The sequence below is a fragment of the Ochotona princeps genome, chromosome 7 (assembly GCF_030435755.1).
Source record: "Ochotona princeps isolate mOchPri1 chromosome 7, mOchPri1.hap1, whole genome shotgun sequence".
Lineage (NCBI taxonomy): Eukaryota > Metazoa > Chordata > Mammalia > Lagomorpha > Ochotonidae > Ochotona > Ochotona princeps.
In genome coordinates this window covers 9,055,945-9,082,787 of record NC_080838.1, presented here as the reverse complement: position 1 = coordinate 9,082,787, position 26,843 = coordinate 9,055,945, and the positions used below count along the sequence as shown (strand labels likewise).

Sequence of the window (26,843 nt, the reverse complement as noted above, 5' to 3'; positions counted from 1 at the left end):
GGATCCCATACGGGCACCAGTTCTAATCCCGGCATCCCCACTTCCTGTCCACCTCCCTGCCTGTGGCCTGGGAAAGCAGTCAAGGATGGCCCAAAGCCTTGGGACCCTGCACCCATGTGGGGGACCCAGAAGAACTCCTGGCTCCTGGCTTTGGATCAGTTCAGCATCAGCCATTGCAACCACTTGGGGAGTGAATCAATGGACAGAAGATCTTCCTTTTTGTCTCTTCTCCCTGTATATCTGACTTTCCAATAAAAATAAAATCAATCTTTATTTTTTAAAAAAAAAGCAAAAATAAGCAAAAACAAATTATCATCACTCTGGATGCTAAACTGGAAAAAAAACTGAAAAACTGTAAGGCACTGGTAAACTCTGAGGGTTGAGTAAGACTGTTTGCACAGGGTATCAATAAAGTGTGCAATTGGAAGGTTCCTGCAGGTGAACAATGTTCTATTTTATAAGTTATGTAGTATTAGATAAGGTTTGCCTTATAATTATTCATAATATGATTCCAGGGTCAGCAACTTAACTTACGAGGCCCAGTCCAAAAAAAGAAAATGGGGAGGAGGGCCACTTGGCTGCCAAGTGGGAGACGGAGTCAGCATTCTCTCCCAACCTCTCACAGCACTGCTCCTTTGCTGCTTGTGCTGGGCTCCCCTGAACAAGCGAACTTCCTACAGGCCAAGGAGGCCTGCATCCACTCTCCCTCCTCTGCACTAGGACCTGTGCTTAGCAGGGCTCAGAGGCAAATACAGGGCTGGACTCAGCGGGGGGAAGTCAAGCATTTTCCTCCCAGGTGGCTAAAGTGCTGAGAGGTGGGGTGGCTTCCAGGGCATGTTCTATTATGCCATCGGTCTGACAAACCACAGACACAAAGATGAGTTACTGAAAATCTCAAGAAGATAACCCCAGAGCACTACGTCCCTTCCAAGGGTCAGGTTCTATGTGACTGCAGGGATACATGCCCACGAAGCCAGCCTCCATTCTACACAGTTACACACTTGTTCCACTGCATCTGTTTATGGAGTTGAAGTGCATATGTGTGAGAAGGAAAGAGCTTACTTCGGCAAGTTCCAGAGCTATGGGTCAGGCCTGGGCAGAGAAGGGATGTGAGATGACAAGAGCTGGTTATGTTAGTTTGAAACTGGTATCACACTGGCATTTATTTACCAAAAATGCTCAAATATCTAAATGTTGAAAGGCTGCTTTATAAATTAAGTGTTTATGATTAAGATCACGAGCAATTAATTCCACAGCATGCTAAGCAATTTAACATAATTGTCCTTGGCTCAAATCTTGATGCCAAGAACCTCCTACTCTCTAATTCTAGTTTCTTCCTTTCTACTCAGTTGTAACTGAAAAAAAAAAATGCATTGTGTTTTGTGGGACAGTTTGTAAAATCGAATAAACGTGCATAAAATTAAATCATCCAATTTTTGGGTTAATTCCAATTACAGAAAGGAAAGGGCTACAAGGTAACCAAATGGGAGCTTCAGCTGTGTAGGCCTATTTAATACTTGCACATAATTTGAAAAAGCAGATATAAATATCTCCATTTTTAAAAAGCGTACAGGTTGAGAAGGAGCCATTTCCCATGCAAGGTCATCAGTCAGTAAGAAGATACATAGTTCTGTCTACAAAGTTCTTATGCTAAATTTTTTCCTCCTTTTTCCCAGCCTTTTGTTAACACTTACTGTAGTAAGCATTATTAGAGGTAACACCAATATGGAAATGGATGGCAGTGGTTCTTATGAACATAAGACCAAGGTTACTGTCAGTATGGCAACTCTGTGTCACATATGTATATTGTTAATATATTATACAAGTGTGTTAATATATTTTACAAGTGTGTAATATATATTACAATATATTAACAATATACATATTATAATATACATATTAATAACAATTTTTTCATGCTGATTACAAAAACAAATAATATGCTTCAGACATATGTAACTAAATGAAATAGTTATTTACAACTTCTATCTGTGTCTCTTCACTTTTTTATAATGGCCACTAGAACACTTATATTATAAATGTTTCTCCTATTTTATTTTGTTTATAACTGATTTTTTAAGATTCTCTCTCAGGCCTGGTATGATAACTTAGTAGCTAAAGTCCTCCCCTTGCATGCACCAGGATTGCATATAGGCGCTGATCTGTGTCCTGGCCACTCCACTTCCCATCCAGCTCCCTGCTTATGACCTGGGAAAGCAGGGGAGGACCGCTCAAAGCCTTGGGACCCTGTACCCATATGGGAGATCCGGAAGAAGCTCCTGGCTCCTGGCTCAGCACCCGCAGTTGCGGTCACTTGGAAGATCTTTCTATCTCTCCTTCTCTCTGTATATTTGTTTTTCCAATAAAAAAAAAATAAATATTTTAAAAAAGAGTCTTGCTTTAGGACCTAAAAATTAATTACCTACCTATAATTTTAAAATGTGACGTGACAAGATTATTTTAAATAACAAAGCGTCTGCAAGACCCACTTCTTGACAGCATAAATACCTGTTACTTACACATTCAGCTTCTCTTGAAATGTCAGAAATAAGCTTCAGCGAAATTAGCTGAACCTTTCTGTTTTTCTTGATGAACACACAATGATCAGAGGACTGTCTTAATCAACACACACACGTATTCTTATAAAAGACTGAAACTGCTTTGCCCGCACCCAGCAAGTCTCTCTTACAGATTCTGTCTTTCAATATCACATTACAGCATTCATTTTCTCCCAGCATAAAAAAATTGTCATTGTTTAAACTTTGCCATGCTAAAAATATTTTCCGTATTTTCCTAAAGAAGACAAGGCAATATATACTTTCAGAAAATAAAACACTTGTGTTTTCATTAAATATCTATTAGTGTGAGCAGTGGGGTATCATACCAGAAAGGTTGCTTTTCTATCATATTGTTTCATACTGACACAGCAATACAAGCTAATTTGTAATTCAACCTAAAAGCTCACACTTTCATGTGCAATTCATGTGTAAGATGCAGTGTAGGGCCCGGCGGCGTGGCCTAGCGGCTAAAGTCCTCGCCTTGAAAGCCCCAGGATCCCATACGGGCGCCGGTTCTAATCCCAGCAGCTCCACTTCCCATCCAGCTCCCTGCTTGTGGCCTGGGAAAGCAGTCAAGGACGGCCCAATGCATTGGGACCCTGCACCCGCGTGCGAGACCCGGAAGAGGTTCCAGGTTCCCGGCCTCGGATCGGCGCGCATCGGCCCGTTGCGGCTCACTTGGGGAGTGAATCATCGGATGGAAGATCTTCCTCTCTGTCTCTCCTCCTCTGTGTATATCTGGCTGTAATAAAATGAACAAATCTTTAAAAAAAAAAAAGATGCAGTGTAATAGAGACTGTCATATCTAGTAACATGTCATTTAACTTCATGGCAATGTAAATTTCTATTTTTCTTTCTATTATTGATTTTGTATTATGACTTTTTCATTTGAGGGGATGCACAGTAACTGTGAAATGGAAACTAACATCCAGATGTGAGGATACAATTTAGTATGCATTGCTACTTCCAGACAAAGATGGACTTAGATGAAATTGTTTAGTGTAACTTGACAATAGGATGCTGGACTGTCTGCCATTGTCCATGCCCACAATGATGGACATATGAGTGTGTATGAAGAACTATACTTGAGTAATGATCTAGAGGAACTAGGTGTGGGGGGGTTAGGGCAGGGATAAGAGAAATACCAGAAGCCTATGGAACTATATCATAAAATAATGATAATAATAATAACATAAAAAAGATGCGGTAATGGTATTTATAAACTTGTAAGACTGACTACAAAGACTGATTATAAACTTACAAGCATGTAAAGCTAAAGAGTATATATGGTAGAAAAAATATGTTTAGATAGAGTGTGAGGATGAAAATTGGAAAGAAATAATGAAAACGTGGACAATCCTTTGGTTCATAAAATTGCATTCACCATGAAATACTCACTTTCCAAAATGTTCTTCTTACATTTAATCCATTTGTTTTGTTTTGAGACATTCCAGTTTTATCACCGGAGAACAAAGTCATCATAAATACACCTAAGACAATATGAATATATCAAAAGCAATGTAGAATCATGAAACAAGAAATGCGAATCAGAAGCCTTGTGTTTGTGGGGCTTGCGCTAGTCACAAGGTTTCTGACATTTCATTTCCTCATTCAGAAAGCGGGGCAAGAGGAACATATAAAGAAAATTTATTATTCAGAAGTGATATAAATTATGCTATCATGGTAAAACAAAGCTATTTGATTATAAACATGCACCTTTTTTCAGTAGTTATTGTAACAAAATGTAATAGAAATTTATATAGAGTAAATTTCAGTTTCTCGAATCATCTGGGTATTAATGAATAGCCAACATTATTATAATAAATTAAAATATTTATTAGGAGATAAATGATGATTACAGTACAATTTGGGGAGATAGGAGTCCACAGATATTAAAGGAACATGTATATTTATATAGGAAAAATCTACCCCCTCAGTCCACTTGCTGTGATGTAGTAGGTTCTGGCATAAAACTCAACTTGCTTTAACTGTTTAAAATTTCATTGTTTTTAAGGAATATGTTTTCTATTTCCAAAAGGGGTTGAGGATACCTCCCACTCTTTCCTTGTGGTGAGGTAGTCAGCTAGTTCAGGGTCACCAGCTTGGAAGCACTCCCCCACCACCTAGGTGTTCCCTCCTGCCCACCTGTGACTCTCACCTATCACCTGAGAGGGGGTGGCATTGCATTGCTGTGTAACCACTCCCCCACAGGCCCCTATGAAGGCTCAGGATAAGGAGGGGCTCACTCTCTTGGTCCTGTGCGTCCATTGTTCTGGCACTCCAACTCTTGCCCTGCCTGATACCTCTGAGGACAGGTATCCCCTGAGCATGGCTCCTGGGTGTCTGTATTCCTCACCCTCTGTTCACTGCTTGGGCGGGACAATGAAGACAGCAATGCTAAGATGCTTTGTGTTTCTCATCCGTGTACTACCAGAAGTTCCAGGAGAGGTGAGGCCTAGTGGTAGTAGAATGTGGGCAGAGAAGCCAGGGAAAGGTGAATGTCTGCAGCTTTGTGAGTGTGTCCAGGTTATTCGTTGCATGTCTCTTAGGATAACTTACATTGTTGGGGAAGCTGGGACATAGGTCTTCAGCTTAATGGATGGACTTCAGGGTAACGACCATTTGTTCCTGTTGAGGTTACGATTGATTGAATTGCCATACAGACAATCGTAGTGGACCTGTTATCATCAAATTTAGCTAATAAAGACTCCTTAATAAACCTTAGGCATGTCTGGCATGATCTCGCTAATACCCTGCAAAAGCCTCTCTCTTCAATTGCCTTCAAACTCTGTCAGGAGGTAGGAAGAAACAGCTTGGCTTTTCCTGCTCTACTACTGAGCAAGCCAAGAGGGGAACTCAGAGAAGCTGCGGTGTTTCCTGCACAGGTACAAAGAGGGAGAATTCTCACGATCGTGTGGAAAAAGGGAAATGGATACTTCTGTGGAATTAATGAAATGAACCACCATAGTAGCTTTGACTATAATAGACCCTTTTTCTAATATTTAAAAACTGCTTCAAGTATTCTACTTGAAAGGCAATGAGACAGAGCAGAGGGGAGGAGATGGGATGGAAGGTGGAAGGAGTGGAGAAAAGAGGATAGGACGAGAGAGACACAGAGAGAGAGAGGGAGAGAGGGAGAGAGAGAGCGCGCGAGCAAGCGAGACAGCCCCTTCCCTTTCATTAGTTCACTCCCCAGCTGCCCACAGCACCTGGAGCTGCACCAGGCTGCAGCTTGTAGCTGATATAGGATCCACTTGCCCTAAGTGGTGTCTTAAGCACTGCCCCAAATACCCACCTATGTCAGTTTTAACTGAAAGAAATATTCAAATTTCCATTGCCTTGGATTTGAAATATATTTAAAGTCTTTCTTTTAGGGGATGTACTTGTTGGTAAGGCAGAGACTATAACGGTCTCCCAGCTATTGGTTCACTTCCCAAGTTGTCCTGTGAGGTTGAAGGTGCACCAGACTGAAGCAAGGAACCAAGAACTTCAGCCCGGTTTTAGAAAGGAGTGCCCAGGACACAGGTTCCAGAGCCCCACCTGCAGCACCCCAGGGAGGGCAATCAACAGCTAAGCAGCACTCCTGCACAGGCCCTCTGATGGGGAGCTCAGATCCCACTGTGCCAATCACACACATTTGCATCAACTCTTTGCAAATGAGATCACAGTCTTCAAAGAATCTCTTCTCATTGAGAGAAGATTAATTCACACTAACTGGATAATGATACTACATTACACCTAGGCTTCAAAAAGCTCATGGAAATTTTCCACATTTCTCTTTCTTTATATAAAGTGAATTCGTAGTTCACAAGACAGGTTTAGCAGCATGTCCAACCTTACCCTACCCTCCTATTGCCTTATTATTCTTTTTAATTTATTTTTACAATAGCATATTTTCATTTTGCTTTACAATCACAAGCTTAACTTCGTGAGATTAAGATTTCAAGAAACGACAAGTGGAAAAATCCAACACCTACAATGCCTCAGGAGCACAGATACAGGCAGTCAACAAAAATCAAACTTAAAATGCCCAACTCATGCATGTACATTGTATTTTTTTAAAAATTTATGTTATTTTGATTGGAAAGTCAGACACTCATAGATGAGGAGAGACAGAGAGGAAGATCTTCCGTCTGATGGTTCACTCCCCAAGTAGCTGCAACAGCCGATGCTGAGCCAATCCAAAGCCAGGAGTCAGTAGCTTCTTCCAGGTCTCCCACGTGGGTGCAGGGTCCCAAGGCTTTGGGCCATCCTTAACTGCTTTCCCAGGCCACAGGCAGGGAGCTGGATGGGAAGCTGGGCTGCCAGGATTAGAACCAGTGCCCCTACGGGATCCAGGCCACGTGCAAGGTGAGGACTTGAGCCACTAGGCTATCACACCGGGCCTACATTGCCTTTTTTGCTCTCATTTTAATTATTACAGATCAGGGAAAACAACATATTCGGAATTGGCTTATTTTACTAAGTATAATGCTTTCCAGTTGTATCCATTTTGTTGTAAAAATAAACAAAAGTAATTTATTCTTTTTAAGGCTGAGTAGTATTCTATAGTATATATATCACATTTTCTTTATCCAGTTATTCCCTGGTGGACACCTGCGCTGATTCCATATTTTAGTCACTATAAATCAAGTTGCAATAAACATGAGTATAGCAATATCGCTTTCATATGTTGATTTCATTTTGTTTCACTCTTTTCCAAAGATTTATTTCCATTCGAAAGGCAAGTTTTTTACAGAAAGAGAGTGAGAAACAGAGACAAAGATCTTCATCTGCTGGTTCACACCCCAAATGGTTACAATAATCAGAGCGGAGCCTATCCAAAGCTGGATAACAGAAGTAAAACAGCTGGGACTAGAACTCGTGCCCACATAGGGTGCCACCACTGCAGGTGGAAGATTACCCATTATGCCACCACATTGTCTTTAAATTCCACTTGTCATGAATTTTTGATGTCCCCTCACACACCCATAGTAAGAAAAGATTCATTATTGTGGATAAGTGCTTAAGCAAAATCAAATAACAAATTGCAAAGAAAGTGCTCAGAGGGAAACGATATATATTATTAGGAACAATAGGAATTCATAAAACAGAAAATAATAAACTGAAAAATTCAAAATCTCTAAGTTGACTTTTTAAAAAATGAAAAACAGTTGATAGACTTTGAGCCAAACCAACCAAATGGAAGGAAGCAGGAGGGAATGAGGCAGAATGGGAATAATTAACACTAACAAGGAAAAAAAATGACATCAATAGAGATGTTAGTAAGCACAAGTGTGGCCACATTTTTGACAATTTGGGCATATCCCTATAAATGCAACTTATTAACAAGAAGATACAAAGAGTCATCAGTTGTAATATCGATGAGGATATTTAATCTATGATTGTAAAATTCATATAAAGAAATCTCTAGCTGGGCCTGACACAATGGCTCAGTGGCTAAGTCCTCGCATTCCATGTACCAGGATTCCATATGGGTGCCAGTCATGTCCTGGCTACTCCACTTCCCATCCAGCTCCCTGTTGTGGCCTGGGAAAGCAGTTGAGGACAGCCCAAAGCCTTAGCACTCCAGATGGGAGACCCGGCTCAGCTCCGGCGGTGGTAGCCACTTGGAGTGTGAATCAGCAGACAGAAGATTTTTCTCTGTATCTCTCCTTCCCTCTGCATATCTGCCTTTCCAAAAGAAATAAGTAAAGTCTTAAAATTAAAAAAAAATCTCTAGCCAGGCTCACCAATAATTTTTTCCCCAAATTTTAAGGAAAGATTATGAAATCTTACACAACTTCTAGAGGGTCTACACTTCAGCAGTTTACTGTTGAAATCCCACAATCTCAATATGAAATTCTAACAAGAACATCACAAATAAGAAAAATCACAGACAATTTTCTCTCTTTAATGTAATGAAAATCACAGCTCAAGAGGAAAAGGCATTTGGGATAGTTCATAAATCCATCTCCTGAAATACCAGCAGCCTATATGGGCTCCACTTCCCAGCCTGGGTGTCCCACTTCCTATGCAGCTTCCTGCTGACAACCTGGGGCAAACAGCAAGTGTTCCGGCCTCTGCCAGCCCTGTGGGAGACCTGGTGGAAGCTCTGGGCTCCTGCCTGCAGCCCGCCTCAGAATGATCCTTGCCACCATGTGGACAGGGAATCAGCAAATGGAAGCTCTGTCTCTTTTTCAAAAATCTTTGAAAGAGCTCTTAACACTTTCAGATAGATCTTTTTACAAAAAAAAAAAAAAAGAAAAAGCAACTAGTAAGTTGAATTAAAGTAGGATTTATTCTAGAATTGAAAATTAGATTAAAATCAATGAATGGAGTTTTACTACATTAAGAATAAAAACAATCATTTTGTGATCAAAAATTGTTTGGTAAAATTAAATGCTGAATCATGATTAAAATTCAGCAAGTTAGAGTTAGCTGCTAATCCTAACCCTAGCCCTAATAAAGTTTGTGGTAAACATTATAGCTGATATTAATAGATAGAGTTTCTCCTGAAGTAATTAGACAGAAATTCTCTCACCTCTTTTGTTCTATATTTACTAAAAAAGAATAACCTGATGCAATAGGTAGTGGGCAGATAAAGAGGCCAGGGAGGAAGGGGAGAGGGGAGGGGCCAAGTTGGACAAGGAGTACAGAGCATGGTAAGGTCAATATTAACAGATTCCTATGTTTTACAACACAGTGACATGACCACAGCTCATGATGATATATAATACTCCAAATAAAACACAGAATGAAATAGAGGGGCTTCTAGAATTCAAACACGAGGAAAAAATAAAGAAACGGAAAGGCTGGTTGTCTAGGTTAATGGTTTTAGCCATGCACAAATATTGAGATGTTGCACCCACCCCCTAAGAATGTACATACATCACATATTAATCTAAAATTTAAAAATAACTCAAAACATTAGAAATAAGAATAAAAAGTATAGAATATGAGGGAAAGAACAAAAACAGTCGCTATTCATACACAACATGAGACCAACAGACACAGCACTATCGTGAGCTGATTTAGAAAGGTAACAGGTTGTAAAGCTAGGCAAAGGATTAATTATATTTGTAATGTTTCAGAAGTAAGTTTTGTAAAACCACTTAAAATCATATCAAAAAATCAAATCATAAAAATAAAACTTTGAAAGGTACAGAAACCTATGAACTGGGTTTTACTGTGGAGAGGGGAATAGAGTGACACTGGTCACCTTCCATCATTTTCCCAGGCAGGTTAGAAAGGAGCTGAATGGCAAACGGAAGAGCCAGGACTTGAACCAGCACCTATATGGGATGCTGGCACAGAGAGAGGGTGGAGGCATAATCCATTACACCACAATTTCAGACCCATAAGTTATTTTTAAAAACAATTTCCAAAAATAATTCATCATGACTGTTTGCACGTTGTTCAGATATCTTCTAAGTTTTTCTCAATCTTTATTTCATTTAGAGGCAGATGGATGTAAGAAAATAATGATGAAAGGGGGCTGGCATTGTGGTGTGGGCAGGTAAAACCCCTGTAAGCAGCTGCTCAACTTCCAATCCAGCCCCTTGCTAATACCCCTGAGACAAAGCAGAAGATGGCTTAGGTGCTCGGGCCTCGGTGTCCAAGTGAGAGATCCGAAAGAAACTGCTGGTCCACCCCAGCGGACAGGACTACTGGGACAGTCAGTAGAGGGCCTCGGCTCCCTCTTCCTCTCTCCCTGTAGCTCTCTTTCAAACAAAGTAACTCTTTAAAACAGTAACAATAAATACAGCATGGTTTATGAGACTAAAGTCAAAGGATAAAAATGAAATATTAGATCCTGATAATAACAAACTAAAAATAACTACAAATCTATCCTCTCACTATCCCGGAGGTATTTGCGTTATTTTAAAATTTTACCATCTTTAACTCAAAAAAATTAATCAGAAGACACTTTATATCAAATAAGCAGTCAAGTCACAGGACATCAAAGAATTAGTGTCGAGAATGTCCTAGAACTTCACATCCACGGTGGCAGGAAGGGTGAAGAAACAGGAGCAGCATAAGCAGAGGACACAGGTATCAGCGGTACAGTCCCACGGTGGCAGTGTGGCCTGGTGTTCATTACAAGAACATAACACAAAGAATGTAAGAAACAAGGGCAATGCACGCACGTGAGATGATAACATCTCCTGACACAATGATTTTTATTAATACAATTCTGGATACCTGAGGCCCGCCCATAGATACACAATCAACGCGTATGTGGGTGTGGGTGTGGGTGTGTGAGCGAGGATTGAGAGAGGGCAGGCAGGCAGGCAGGCAGAGAGCTGATACATATGCAAAGCCAAATGCAATAAGAAAGAAAGATTTAGAAAAGACGATCAAGAGACCAAGCGCAGTTTTTCGTTGTTTTTAAATTAGGGACGTTCTAGGTGTAGGACTCACCAGGACGCTGACCCCATAGGAAAGCAGACATTCTGCTTTTATGTCCTCCTCCTAGCTCGGCCATGGTTTAAAAGTCAACCTTCAGTGTTTAAGCAGCAGTTTTGGGTTTTTCCATACACAGTCATTCACTAAACCCTCAAAATACGCACACACACACACACAGCTGTAAAATATTTTTGTTTATTTTTAATCCAAAAATGAAAACAGTCTGTATGGGGCTCTATTAGTCAAGATATTCTAACAATCAGACAACTTTCTCCGCTGACTGAAAGCATAGATCCCACAGCTTTCACAAAATGAGTAGCAGTATTTACACCCATAAACCTAGAATGTATCAGATTCGTGTCAACCACCACGCTCGGTGAAAACACTCCTGACTTCCTGCCACGAGGTTCGAGTCAACCAGTGTTACAACAAAGACAGCATCAAAGTCGAATCCTCAAACACCAGAGTGGTTTTTTTTAATGTGTTGTGTTTAATAATTTATTTATGTCTGCAAAATTATAAGTACTAATCATGGTTCAATTTTATTAAGCAGCTGTTGATGCATTACACATTTGACAAGCATTTGTTTGAGCTCAGTATTCCTAGTTACCTCTTAGCCAATCAAATTCTGAATGAAGAGAACAGTTCAGGAACCTGGATGGAGTTCCCAGCCAGAAACTGGCAGAGCCAGAACTCTGCTCTGACCTCATCAGAGTCATTTCAGTATTTCACTGTGAACTACCTCGTTAGAATCTTTAAAAAGGTAAGGCTTCAAGCAGTTTTAAAATCATTATTCTCTTTAAAAATTAGATGAAAGTCATGACTTGTCATAACGTATAGGCCCTCATTTCCCTTCTTACTCCTTTAATGAGAATAATTATTTACTGTAAAATAAAATCCAGTTATAACCCACAGAAAATGGCATGTCTCTCTTATTTGTTACTTTCTGTTATTAAGTACATTTCAGCACTGCTTCAGATATTCACCGACACAACAGTGTATTAAATGAAATTATAATAATGATGTGGAGAAAAGGTTTTGACTGTCTAGTTTTTAAAAAAATCATATTCTCAAAATGGAATAAATAATGTAGACGCATGAAAAATGTTTTTCGTCTAACAGAAGTGAGGGTCGCACTGAAGTTATTTTAACAGAAAACAAACATTTCTACATGTACAAGTACCTTACACAAGATAAGCTGCTGGACTTCACATATTTTTAGCCCGATGTATGAAAATAATTATTGCAAACTTCAGTACATATTCTGAAAATAATACAAGCATTTCATATCCAGCAAGATGGTGATGACATTGCTCTCATTTAATATATATTTAATTTTAAAAGTAAAAAGTATAACTACCATAGAGCATTTGGGAGCAAGATCATTTTTGTTACAACATTTTATACTTCTATCAAATTCAACATTACAACTCTTTACAAAGCCATATGAATCTTGAGAGGCTACTGATAACATAAAACTAATCATCTCCCCAACAAAACTGGCTCTGAAGCAGAAGATACGTTTTGTACTTCTTTTGATGGTTATTGTATCTCTGCAGTCTACACATTATCAATGAACAGAAAGAACAAATTCACATCCAGGGACAAGCGCTCCACCGAAGGATAAAACAGTCCCCTTGGAATGCCCACCTGTCATATCAGCATCTCTGAAGATGGAGGTTTTCCTCAATCCTTAGGTCAGCTGAATAAACTCTAAATGTCACAGATTTTCATTTATGGTAGTTACAAGCAGCAGATCTCAGTTTTCGCTTATTAGATTTCAAGATTTTCTGTCAGAACTATTCTGAGGGAGTCTGTGCCAGCATTTATTTCTGTATGTCTATATTCAACTCCAGATTTAATTAAGACCCCCCAGAACCATTACCCTGGCGTCTCAAATTATCTGGCCAAGGCTTAAAAGAATTTATGCTACAGGTCAATATGACAGTGGAAATTGTAAAGCATATCTAAAACATATCTTCCAGATTCTGACATTATATTCACTTATATTAAGCATTCTGGCAAATGCTGATTGCATTCATGAAACTGTATTTCACCAAAATTAAATCTGGAGGTAAACCTCCATTTGATGTTTAAATTCCTCCTATAGTAATCTAAATAAACAAAATCTGTTAACACTTTAGAGAAATTTTTTTAAAAGTAACATTTTACACAAGAGAATTTTGAGAATCAAAGGAGGATTTTATTCCACCCCCCCGAAAAATAATTCTTTTTCAAAATCAAAGTTCTACTCTGCAAGATAAGCTTCTCTTAATGATAGCCCGAAGCTCGAGAACATGAGTAACAAGTTAAAAAGAGGGAAAACTACAAAATTGTTTTTTTTTTAATCAATATCCCCCTAGGTCTTAAAGCAGTACACCAAGTTACACAGAATTTCTCCATAAACCTTAAGGGAATTTATAAAGAATCACATAGATCTTCTGAGGATTTTCATGTGTTTTTAAAACACCTACAACTCAGCTAAAGAAAAGTTTTAGTACAAGAATCTATCTTCACAATTCCCTGTAACTTTCAATATTCAAATTTTTTACATCCCATCTCTCAAATTCACATAAAGGGTGAAAATCAGTGAGTAGCCATTTCCAAAATCCCTTTATATTTTGGCACAGCATTAATAAAGAGATATAAAGGGAATATACATTCAACCTTTGTCCTTGGATTTTGCATTTTAAATACAAAGTGATGGAATTCACCACGTTACCACTAACATTCATGTGGGGAGACTCACCAGGTGCTTTGACAAGTCCCGCTGAAGGAGTCCCAGGTGGTCGGGGCAGGGCAAAATAGCCAGGAACGTCATACACTGATTCCAAAAATCTGTTTCCAAAACATATCATTGGATCTCTGAGCAATTTCATCATTGTTTTGTAACACAAACTTCAAGATTCATCTTATAAGATTAAGTTACAGTCATACAAAGAAAACTAGTGCCATAGGCCAACGCAGTCACTGCTGTTCTGATCTCAGAACCCCGAGGAGTAAAATCTATCACTGGAAGTCAGCAAAATAATACTAGATTTGGCAAGTCTGACTATGCATAACAAATATGGAGATATACTTTCTGAGTGAGTCACATCTGGCCAAAAAGAAACAAGGAAGATGGGGGCCAATTATTGTGGCCCCGAAAGTTAAGCTGCTGCCTGAAACCCCAGCATCTCATTTGAGAGTTGGTTCAAGTCCAGCTGTTCCACTTCCTATACAGTTCCCTGTTGAAGTGCCAGGGAAAATAGTAGAAGGTGACCCTGTTATCTGGGTTCCTCCACCCTCATGCAAGACCCTGATGGAGTTCTAGAGTGCTGGCTTTAGCTCATCCAGCCCTGGTCAGTGTGGCCATTTCTAGAGTGAAACGGCGGATACAAGATGTCAGTGTGTGTCTCTCCCTCTGACTCAGTTACTCTGCCTTTCAAATAAATAAACAGCTAAATGAACAAATCTTTTTGAAAAATCAGGAAATTGAACAAGCATGGTATCTATTTATTACCTCTTTATTTAATAGGGAATAATAGTTTCAACCATGTCAACTCAATGAAGAGTCTGGCACCATGAAAATAACTTAGAAAATATCAATAAACAGAATGGGAAATGATAAAAAGAACTTCCTATCGCATCACCCTGATATTTTCAGTAATAACTGCATACCCTCAAATGTTTCCTTTAGTTCAAATTACTAGTCTAAGTCATGTACGTCTTACATGATTTAATTCTCCCAACACGCATCTAGATTCTGTATTTAACATTATGATACTCGTTTTATAAATGAAGAAACTGAGACATGAGGGATATACTAGTACATGGTTCTAGAACAACCTTAATGAGGCCAGTGCAATGACTTCAGGGAATCAGGTGGCTTTGGGGAGCACTCCATGATTTGCGGGTGATGGTCTTTGAGATCATAGAACAGACAATAGGTTGTGAATGACTCTCTGCAGGAGAACAATAAAAGACAATGATGTGCAACAAAAGTATGTTCAGGTGTGCTGACCAGCTTCCTTCCTTCCTTTGATGATAACCTACTTCAGGAAAAGCATCACAAGTTCTGCTTAAGCAGGTTGGAACTTGAGACCTGTAAGGGAACTTTGCAGAAAGCCTCTTGCACTTTGAAGGGAGAAACAACACAAGGTGGAAGAAGCTTAATTCTGAACTTACTTTTAAGGCTTCTTAATTTTCCTTAGATCTCCATGCCAAAAACAGTCCTACTGCAGGGAGTGGGGGTGCCACCTTTCTCTGAGCCCACGGCGCTACTGTATACTGACTGTCCATCACCATTATCATGCAGAATAGAGCTCGTTCATTTTCTTTACTTATACATATATAACTACTTAATACCCCTCCCCCTCAAACTTTAAATATTATTGATATTTTTCTACGTAAATATAGAAGGATGTATATTGTTATTTTGGCTAAGTATCTAGCAACCCACTTTCTTGATTTAACAGATGATATGTATATTTTATAAAATCATCTTTTTATAAAATCATCTTTGCTGGCTATTCCATTCCCATTTCACTTTCACTTTAGTTATAAGTATGAAAAAATTAATTTGTTCTACTTTTAATTAAGACATTATATTTATACAGTAATATAATTCAATACATGCATGTAATGGATAATGACCAATCAAGGTAGTTAGTACTTCCATCCCCTCACACTTGGAAACCTGTAGACCCCTCTAGTTATTATCAAATGCATAATAAATAGCTAATACTCCAGGACACACACACATTACATATATCACATTTTCTTCAGCCATTCACCCACTGACGGCACTTCAGTTGACTCCACACCTGTTAATATCAACAGTGCTGCAACAAACGTAGAATGTCACAGATCTCCCTGATACAATGCTTTAGGATTTCATTTCCTCCCATGTATATCAACCGGGGGACTGTTAGGTCATAGTTGTACTTCCACTTTTGTGAGCAATGTCCATACTGTTCTGCATTATGGTGGTAATAACTTCCATTACTATCAACAGTGTATAAAACTTCACTTCCTCTAAATGCTCACCATAATTATGGATAAAAAATCTTTGAATGTTCATATTTGCATGCCCATTTTCTTTTTCTAGTATAAATGTCTAGAAACAGAATGACTTGCTCAAACATTCTATAAATGTATGGATCTGGTAAAGCCACATCCACCATTGCTTTCATTAAAAGAATGCGTTAATGTATGCCAACCTTTGAACATGAGATTCATAAGTACAAAAAAGCAGTTCGCTTTAGTAAACGCAAATTTCAAAATGTAGAAGTAATTACTTGTATGTTATGTCCGTGGTTCAAAAATAGAGAAATTTGCAAAGTGGAAGAAATCATATATATTTCATATTCTGTCACATCTTCATATTTTGCCAAGTGTGATTTTTTTAATTAGATCCTAACTATATGATCTACCTAAGAATATTATGTCACCTTAAATGAGTAGTTTCCAGGGCTGGCATTGTGGCTCAGCATGTTAGCCTGGGATAACTGCAGGCTAACGGGCGCTTGTTTGAGTCCAGCTGCTCCATTTCCACTCCAGTTCCCTGCTACTGCACCTGGGAAACCAACAGCAGATGGCCAAGTGCTTGAGCCCTGCTCAGAGATCTGACGTGCAGTCGCACGCTTCTCACTTCAGCACCAGCTGCTGATGCCACTTTGAGAGTAAACCAAAAATGGAAGATGGTCTCTCTCTCTGCTTCCCTCCTCATCTTCTCCCCCCCTCTCTCTCTCTCCCTTCCTCCTCCTTCTCTCCCTTCATCCCCTCTCCCTCTCACTAAATAACTCTGCCTTTATAATAAATATTTTTTGAAAAAATTAGTAATTTCTTTTTTTAATATTTATTTTATTTTTTAATACAGTCAGATGTACAGAGAGGAGGAGAGACAGAGAGGAAGATCTTCCGTCCAGTGATTCACTCCCCAAGTGACCGCAATGGGCCAGTGCTGTACCGATCCGAAGCCGGGAACCAGGAACCTCTTCCGGGTCTCCCACGCGGGTAACAGGGTCCTGAGGACTTTAGCCACTAGGCCATGCTGCTGGGCCCAAAAAAATTAGTACTTTCAAGGCATCTTCAGGTCAATTTTACATAGTTTGTACACAGTCTGACTGTTTGATTTGAAAAGAAATCTTCCCCCAGTCTCACAGTAGGTGGGTAATTCATGGCAATTGGTCCTAGACCCTATTACTGCATTGTGAACAATTCCCTGACTGATTTCATTTTCCTTTCTTCTGCTTCTATCTTCATCCCCAACTTTTTGTTTTTTCTTTCTTGGCATTATGTGGAGAACTAAATTTCAATAAAAATCTGTCTGTTGGAGTTTGATACAGCAAATATACAGCAAATTACAGAATTACTCATGATCAGTTCACTTCCTAACAGTCACCAAAGTATCGAGATCCTTCTTAATTTTGCGATTAAACCATTGCAGAATCTTTTCTGGCATATGCAAGGTGCACATAGAAGAGAAAAAGAACCAAAGAGTAGAATTGTAAACGTTTGTACCAGAGCCCAGTGAAGTGGCCTAGCAGCTAAAGTTCTTGCCTTGCTTGTGCCAGGATCCCATATGGGCGCCGGTTCTAATCCTGCCAACTCCACTTCCCATCCAGCTCCCTGCTTGTGGGCTGGGAAAGCAGTTGAGGACGGGCCCAAAGCTTTAGGACCCTGCACCCGCGTGGGAGACCCGGAACAGGATCTGGGCTCCTGGCTTCGGATTGGCGCAGCTTCCAGTCATTGTGGCTGCTTGGGGAGTGAATCAATGGGAGGAAGATCTTCTTCTCTGTCTCTTCTCCTCTCTGTATATCTGACTTTCCAATAAAAATAAAATAAATCTCTAAAAAAATTAAAAATTCCTACCAGAGATGAAGCTTTTGGCTTTCATATTTCCTAGTTATGAATGTTGTGATCACTGGGGAATAAGCCACCAAACAGAAAGTACCTCTCTCTCTCTCTCTCTCTCTCTCTCTCTCTCTTTCTGTCTCTTCTCCCCACCTTGGATATTCTGATTTTAATATAAATACAATATTTTGCAAGTTACACCAGTAGTGTTAATGCCAAAGAATCACTTGGAGATTTTTGTGAAACCCACAAACTCCTCTGACCTTGTGCAGTTACACGGCCATGATTTACTCTCAAAGTAACCTGAAAATTTGGTTTCCAGTGTTTCTAAGAACAAGATTAGGCCTGGCGAGTAAAAGGCCACACCAGATGCTCATATGGTTCCCAATACCAGGGTTTATTATAGTCAGTGTGGTCATTAAAAGTGAAAGTGCCTTTTCCTTAAGTATATAAGGATCACAAACTATGTGTGTGCTTTCAAAAGCATGTACACTTATGCTTGTAATCATAAAAGTTATTAAAAAGCTAAATACATAATAACGAGGAACACATAATTAATGATATTCATGAAATGCTATAAAATATTTTAAGGTAACAAACCATTAAATATATGGGAAAGAACAAAAAATAAATGTATAACAATAAAACATTTATAAATGTTAAACAGACACAGAGACAAATATTTTGTCATTTCATGTACATGTATGGAAATGCATAAGAGACATTCTGGAGGTGATAAAAATTTAAATTGACCTTTTACTAACAACTAAAGGTTTGGTTTAGAGTGGTTGTCACAGGAAACTTCAAATTTTTTGCCATGTTTTTAAGCAAAGCAAAGTATTATTCATGTGGGTTAAAATAAATAACATTAATAATGATAATAATCATTGGAGTAGAAACATACATATGTTAATCATGGACACTGACTAGCGTACTTGAAATTATTTTCCTTGACCATTATAAAAAATGTCTGCTGGAATTTTTAAAGTCTATTGAAGCACAGATTTTCAAACACTCTGACTCACCATGTCCCCACACACTTTTGTCTTTATCTTTGCATTCCCATCACATCAACATTAATGAAATGAAGCTAACTGCTAAGATAGGAAACAAGCTCCCACGTAGAGCAGCTATAAGCAAAGACACCGGGGGGTGGATGGAGGCTCAGGCTTTGTGCCCGCTGTCTGCAACAACACACACTTGCACTCAACCTCCCAGAGCATCATCGTGCTCATTAAGCAGGACATGCTTTCATTAAAAAGGGAAGCTTCAGTGTCAAGACACCTTCACCCCTCACCAGTTACAAAAGAAACAATTTTTTGAGAAATACTCAACCCTCCTGAGGAAGGTATTACATAGAAAGATAATAATCCTGATAAAATTTATTATTAATAAATATGTCACTTGTCCCCAAGTCATTATTCCTTCCTGGATTACTGACTTCACTTAAATACACTGACAATTGCTTTCAATTGAGGTAACTTTTCTAGATGTGAAAAACTTAGTGAAATTGGCCATTTAACTACTCTTTTAACAAACCACCACACTGATTAGCAAACCTGGGCATCAGGTTTAAATTGGGTAAAACCAGAAAGTAAATTTCTAGAATTGCTAAACTTTTGACACAGTAATTTATTTTATACCATAATGAATATATTGTTACCATGGCTAAAAACCAAACCTCAAATATTAAAGCTATAGCTATGTCTCATGAAATTCAAACGCCAGGCTAGACTTGAGCCGCAGAAGTGATGATCGGGCATCTGCTCTTGCAGTGTCAAGTACAGTTTGCAGCACAAATGCTGGAAGAGCCACAACATGCTTTATCCCCATGGCAGCCTTTCCTCAACAACAGAGATGCAGTTATCCAAAATAGCTAATCAAGTTATGAGAATTAACAATTCAATAAGCCACTGAAATTTTTTTAATACCTCAAAATAGCTAAAACAGGATTCTAAATGCCCCAAAGAAATGATGTTTGGGGTGATGGGCATGATAACACGAGCCTCATCATTGTACATATGTAGTGAAATGCCATACTGTCTCTATTTCATAGGTGTCAGTGTGTGTCCACTAAGATTAAAAATACATACATTAAAAATTAACAGAGCAGTGTTTACAGTCTGCAAGAATATATTTTCTCCTACAATATGCACTGAAAGCCTGTTACAAGTTCTGTGTCTAGCTTTAGGACCAACAAGGGTGTGCATAAATTAAAAATTGTCTTGAATATGGTGATGTTATTTCATGTGCTAATTCAGAAAAGTAACTGACCCATCCGCCTTCAGACACTTACGGAAAGCACAAGCAATACTCAAAATTCTTGTATTCAACTGCGTTCTGTAGAACCAGCCTTACCTTCTGTTAGAAAGAGACTAACCTTTAATTATTAGATTCTAAAATGAAAATTATAACTTGCTCTGCTCCATAATTACTGCAGAAGAGTTATTAAAATTCTAAACTTATGTAATATTATCATAAAATATGGCATTTTTCTCGAGAAAGACACAAATTGGGTTTGAGCTTATGCACTGTAAAACCCAGATGGTTTGCTTAACTACTCCAACATCCTCCAGTTCAAAAGTTAATTGAACTGAACTAAAATTTTGATAACTGATATTCTTAGAGGGACTCAAGCAGAAGGCGAAATTAGTTTCATGCATCGAGTTTTAACAGACAGACTTCAGAAACCGTAACAATTGTTCACTAATAGCAAAGCAGAAGAAAATAAACAGTCCCATAGGTTAGCTAGTTACAGATTACCTGGACTTGCCAAGATGTTGCTTTTCTTGCTCCATTTTTTTAATCACTGAGTCAATATCTGTCATGATTTCACCCAGTTTAACTTCTTCTGGAATTTTAAAATAAGAAAGCATCAATTTTATCCTACTATTAGTTTTTAAGTTGTAAGCACCTTTTCCCAAGAAATTTGCAAATCACAGATTTTTTTTTATAATAAGACAAACACTAATGGAGACACAAGTCCTAACAGATACCTAAAATGCAATTGAGCATTTTTTTCACCCCAGGATATTCTGTAGTTACCAGAATTTAAGATTTAAAAATGCTGAGAAAATGAACTACATATCTCAGATAGTATATGGCTTACAGAGAAACAACTACAAGAGCACAGCACACACCAATTAACGTAGAGTCTTCTATGCATACATCAGCACTATTATCATCAGTCCTCCTAAAGCTTCAGTTTTACAGGTTAGCCTCCTATTTTACAAAAATTTAGCAAGTCATTACTTATTGCAAACAGGAACACTGAGTGTTCCAGAAATCTCATCATTTAAAGGAGAATAAGACAAAAGTAAAGACAAGACAAAGGACCAGCTATGAAAATGTCAATAAACAAAAAAAGTTACAATCTAGTTCTTCTGCACATCAGGAAAAGTAAGAGAACTGCAGATAATGATAACGAACTGTACTTGGTTTTTTTAAAGTATATTACATAGAATACAAAACATTTTGATAAATGAGAAACAGAATGCTAAAATACATAGAATATTTATAATGTTCCAGAATTAAAAATAAAAGAGGTTATCTCTCTTAAAAAGCAGCATAAAGGAGAGCTCTGGAAAGGTAATTAAAACGTAAAAAATCAAATGCTGCTTCTAGTTAATTCAAATAAAACTTTATACGAAGAACGAGAATAGCAGAGATGTATAACATCTCTGAGTTTATAACTATTCCTTTTGTAAAATCTATCATTTTCACCAAACTCTAAAGCTTCAGTTCTGGGAAAGCTTCTTGTGATTAATTAGTAAAAAGAGGCAGGAAGACTGGGAATAAAAATGTCTATGAGAACATTGCACATACCAACGAATGCAAAGAGTATCTTCTGCACACTTGTGCAGGTGAAGTGAAGAATACTGCTATCTAGGGGCTTTGTGATGAAATCAAGCAGGAAGAACAGAAGACATTAGAACTGCCTGCCAGGAACAGGTTTAAGACACAACAGGTTAAGCCACAGCTCCCTGCTAAGGGCCTGGAAAAAACTGAGGGAGATGGCCTAGGTGTTTGAGCCCCTGCACCCACCTGGGAAGCAGGGATGGTGCTTCTTGCTCCTGGCTTCGGTTTTGTCAAACCCTGGCCATTGCTACCTTCTGGGGAGTGAACCAGCAGATGGGAGATCTTTCCTCTTTTCCTCCCTCCTCTTCAATTCTTCCTCCTATTCCTCCATTTGTAACTCTTTCAATTAAATAAGTGAATTTCAAAAAAGAATTGTTGTCCTATACTTATTAGATGAATCAAACCTACTAATAATTGTTTAAGCAAAAATATTGATATATACACTCATTTACAAAAATCCTTATGTATATAAGGCAGATTTTCTCGCTGGATCACTTCAAAGTAGGTAAAAATCGGTATTACATTTCATTCTTCATTACTTCATAATACAGTTATTGGAAACAACACATGTCCTACAAACTCATTATAGCTACCCAAGAAGCACTGATGCAATGGTATTCAACTGTATCAATATCTCAGATATAATCTTCTAACTGTGCCCCCAAACATCCTTTTTCAGATGTTTCCTTTTTCTTATTTCAGAATCTAATCAAGGATCACATGGGCCTCTTAGGCCAAATTTTAATTTAGAACTTCTCCATCTGATATGACACCCAACAGTATAAACAATTGAGTGCTTGTTATAGATACTTTGATTCAAGACATGTTGTAAGTAAAACATACACTGTGGATTTCTAAGATTTACTACAAATATGCATGCTATCTAATAATTATACAATAGCTACATTTAAATATTTTCACATATTAAATAAACTAGATAACTGAAATCAATTTCAGCAATTTCTCATTACCTGCTTTAATGTGGCTACTGGAAAATTACAAAGTATATTTGTTGCTCACTGGATAGCACTTATACTCTCACCCTGGTTCATCCTTTTTGACAATCTGGAACTGACAAAGTCAGACAGACAGGCAGAGATCTCCCACTCACTGGTTTGCCTTCCAGATGCCCACAGTAACCAGCACTGAGTGAGGTCAATGCCAGTAGTGGGGCATTCAGAGGTACAGGTCTTAGAAGTGGCTGGCAAGAACCCAATTACTTGAGCCATCACCCGCTGCTTCAAACATCTTCCCTTTGTTTATGATTACACTAAAGTTGGACATTCTTAGCAAGACTACTACGGCAAAGTCTAATTGTGTCTTTCCCATTACATCACAATCAGATGCAGTAAATTTACCATTTGATTAAGCAGTGCCAAATTTCTCCATTACAAAGGTACATATCTCTAAACATTCTTCATTGATAAATAATGATTTCTGGCTGATATCTGGAATCCATATAATTATCTTCCCAACCACTTTTTGTAAAAAGAAAAAAGAAGGTTTCAGCATCTAATAAAAACTCTCCAATAAATCAGTCATTATCCTGTAGACACAGAATCACTATCTTTCAACAGATCTGTCATTTGTTCTGTACCATAAGCCCACATTCATCCATAAAATAACATTTTCCTTTGTTTTTTCCTTTTGGGGGGGTTTTATTAACATGGATACACTAACCACTTTTTAATGAATGCATTTAATATACTCCCATCTTTATTCCTTCTGATAGTCACCATGCCCAAATCCAAACATCAGTGCCAAGTGGCTCCTATACCACATCAACTGTTTCCATTAGTGTTTGAGCATTCTGTGTATTCTGCAACCGTAAGACATGACTTTCTTCTTTCCCTGTACCTCAACTGGAAGAAGAAATTGTCATCTTTTTTAAAATTACCCTTCAGGACAATTGTTGTGGTGCAGTGGCTTAAGCCTATATTGGAGAATTAGTCCAAGTCTCAGCTGCTCCAGCCTGACCCCAGCTTCCAGACAGTGCGCCTGGGAAAGCACTGGAAGAAGGCTCAAGCTGATTTTGCCCCTCCTCCCCCACTGGAAGACCTGGAATTCTGGTCTCAGCCATTGGTGGAGGCAACCAGCAGACTGAAGAGCTCTTTCTCTGTTACCCTGATTTTCAAACAAATAACTCTTTAAAAAAGCAAATCAGTAAAATAAAATTACCCTTTTGCTTCTTCTATAATGCTGTCGCATTAGAAAAATCCTGAGTAAATTTATGATAAATTTCTCAATATATTCCCAAGGGCCTTTAATATATCATGTTTTCTTTCTCTTTCCGTTTCATTTTATAAATTTATTGTAAAGCATTATAATTCCAATAACACATTGTGTATTTCAAATAGATAGGAAGGGGATTTTAAATATTCTCATAATAAATACTTCAGATGATGAATATGCAGTTACCCTGATTTGATTATTATACTACAATGTATACAGTTATTGAAAACACCACAGTATATCCCATAAAACATACATTAGGTGTCAATAAAAAAATGCATCTAAGAAATACTTTCTATTTTATGAATTGTATCTTCAACAACTTCCTGTAAAATCAAATTTGTTTTTGGAAATTCCTTTGGTTCTTTATATTTTTATACTCTCTAGGACATGACAACATTTAGATTTATTTTTAAATATATCAAGGGAGTTTTATTCTGCATCAGGTGACTCTAAAAATCTACCATCTTGTGGAATGGAATTCTAATTTGGGTGGGGCTCAGAAATAGTAACTTATTTCTGTACAAATTTTGATATTTTAAATTTTTTTTATTAATATTCTTTACAATTGGGAATTATCTGTAATCCATATTTTATAGGAATGGTAGTTATTTGTGTTGAATGCAACCTGGGATCTATTAATTCCTATTCCTCAAGAAAAAATCTGCTTGCTTCTCCAGGCATTTGTGAAGACTTTCAACCCCTGGTACTTGGAGCTCATTTTTCATTTTACGGACTTCTGCGATGAGAGTGATATGAATTCTGACTCATTCCCTGGTGAGTTTATTTGTGGTTAACTATCTTAAAAGAAACGTCCGAGATTTTTTCTTCTTCTTCTTGTCTCAGAGCAGACCGAGAGAGACATTGCCATTTCCTTCCACAAGCAGGCCTGGGTGGGTTTCGTTTGCCATCTTCCTGGTATAACCTTTCAGTGCTAGCATCATCTCTGGTGAAGGTGGTGGGGTCTAGGTTTCAGAAATTGTCTCTCATGATATCCCATCTAGCACATGGCAGATTTTTCTCTGTGCCTTGCTCAGACGATGCCCAATAAAATGGAAAACCGAAGGCTATCAGAACTAGATTCCCAGAAGCAGAGCGTGGGCTTGCCCCAAAACGTGTTTTTGGATTTGTTCTGTATTGTCCATTTTAGAGCCTATAAAAATTACAAATCTTTTTGGGTCATGAGAAACACATGAAACAAATTCCCCAATTTGTTAGTCATTCATATTTCAAGATGCAACACAGATGCTAGCTCCTCAATTTTTGACAACAAAGCGACTGCACCAGTCATTGTTTCCTTGGTCCACTCTAATGTACTGTAAATCCTTTCATGATGTGGCTTAGAGATTACTCCCCCTGATTCTTCAGTATCGCATTATGACAGTACATTCCACAAAGGACTGTTATTAAGAATAAATGAACTTCTTAATAATTTTTATTGTTACACAGATTTTTAAGAATGTCATTATTTTATGTTTACCAATGACCCTGGAAATGTTTTTACCTAATGTCATAGAAACTACATATAGCCACTTTATTTAACTACCATTTCACACACACACACACACACACACACTGCAGCAACTCAAACTGAGGCAGTAAAACCAGTTTATCTTAAAAGTTAAATGAAATCAATGTGCTATTGAAAACTCCTATTCTAGAATTTAGTGAATTCATCATTCAGCAATTTTTGGATACCCAAGGAGGTATCTACAATTTATGATAAATAAGATCTCTCTGGCAAGTATCGAAGAGGGGATAGCCTGTGGTCAAAATGGTTGTAGCACAGGAGTTCTGAGGTCTCTTCTCCACAGACTTACCGACATCATGAAAATTCTTCACATTTATCAAACCCAGATTCTTTTTCATTCAAAAACTTAGACGTCCTAATTTGTAAATTGAGTGATTATAAAATGGTTTTCTCACCTTCCTCTCTTTTTAGGAACCACTTATTTAAACTGAATTCAATTCCAAATGAAGCAATTATAATAAAATTTAAAACTCAAAAGTATTTCAAATTTGCAGACAGATTTATTAGTCAAGAATGACAGATTGTAGTTTACTGACATTTCACATTCTAGTGTGTGGGCTGTGTGGATGTCACGTGGTTTTCTACTGTTGGAATTTCCAGAACATGTGTGTGATACAGAATGCCAATTCCTCACTAGACTATGAACTCTCTGGTTATTTCTTGAGGATGGAACTGGTGTCTGTCTGCATCCAACCATTTATTCAATCAGTCATTCAACAAATATGTCTTTAATGTCTACAATGGGATAGTTGACCAGGAACCAAGAATAAGAGAAATAACCTGAAGGTTATGGGGCCTACATTCTGAGGAATAAAATGAACCACAAATATTTGAATGAAACCAACAGCATTGCCATGGAACTTTATTTTCATTACCTGATGAATAAGGAATCAAATACAGACAAGGAACAGAATACACTCCTTAGCTTTATAAATGGTGACACTTGCTATCCCCTAAAGAGATGCCTGCATCTTTACCAAGCAACTAACAACTTACACACAAAAAATATATTTAGATCAGATTTTACTGGGCCACCCTTTCCACTGAACACAAGAACAAGGCTACAGTTCAATGACCTTCCCTAAGCTGAACCTTTCTTAAGACTACTGTCCTCCAGTTTGCCTGGTGGAAGAACACTGGTGTGGATGCTTCCGCCACCTATACTGAACGTTTCTTTACATAAAACTGAAACAATACTGCAACGTACATACAGTCAGAGCTTTCTTAGGAAGGAATTCTGGCACCTGAATTATAGACCAATGAATGAAAAACAAGCCTAGAAGTTAAAGGAGACCTCAAAGAATCTACATGGTCACCTGTCCTGGAGTTATTTACTTACATGTTAAAGAGCAACAGGTCCTCTTAACTTCTTTTTCTAGACTGGATTTGCTTATATATTCAGAACACTTGCTTCCATCACCTGGCTGCCTCTGCCTTCG

General features: G+C 38.1%; 1 protein-coding gene across 3 annotated transcripts in view; it reads right to left on the bottom strand.

Annotated features, from left to right (window-relative positions):
- The window catches only part of IQCM (IQ motif containing M), a 420,838-nt gene that overhangs the window by 241,622 nt on the left and 152,373 nt on the right, over positions 1-26,843 (bottom strand). For all 3 annotated transcript variants that reach the window (XR_009245823.1, XM_058666784.1, XM_058666785.1), the window contains exons 5-6: positions 20,547-20,634; positions 13,696-13,784 (exon numbers count right to left, since the gene is read on the bottom strand). Coding sequence is in view for 2 of the 3 variants with exons in the window: in XM_058666784.1 (XP_058522767.1) it covers positions 13,696-13,784; positions 20,547-20,634 (177 nt within the window). In the remaining variant the exon portion in view is untranslated. The remainder of the gene's footprint in view (positions 1-13,695; positions 13,785-20,546; positions 20,635-26,843) is intronic.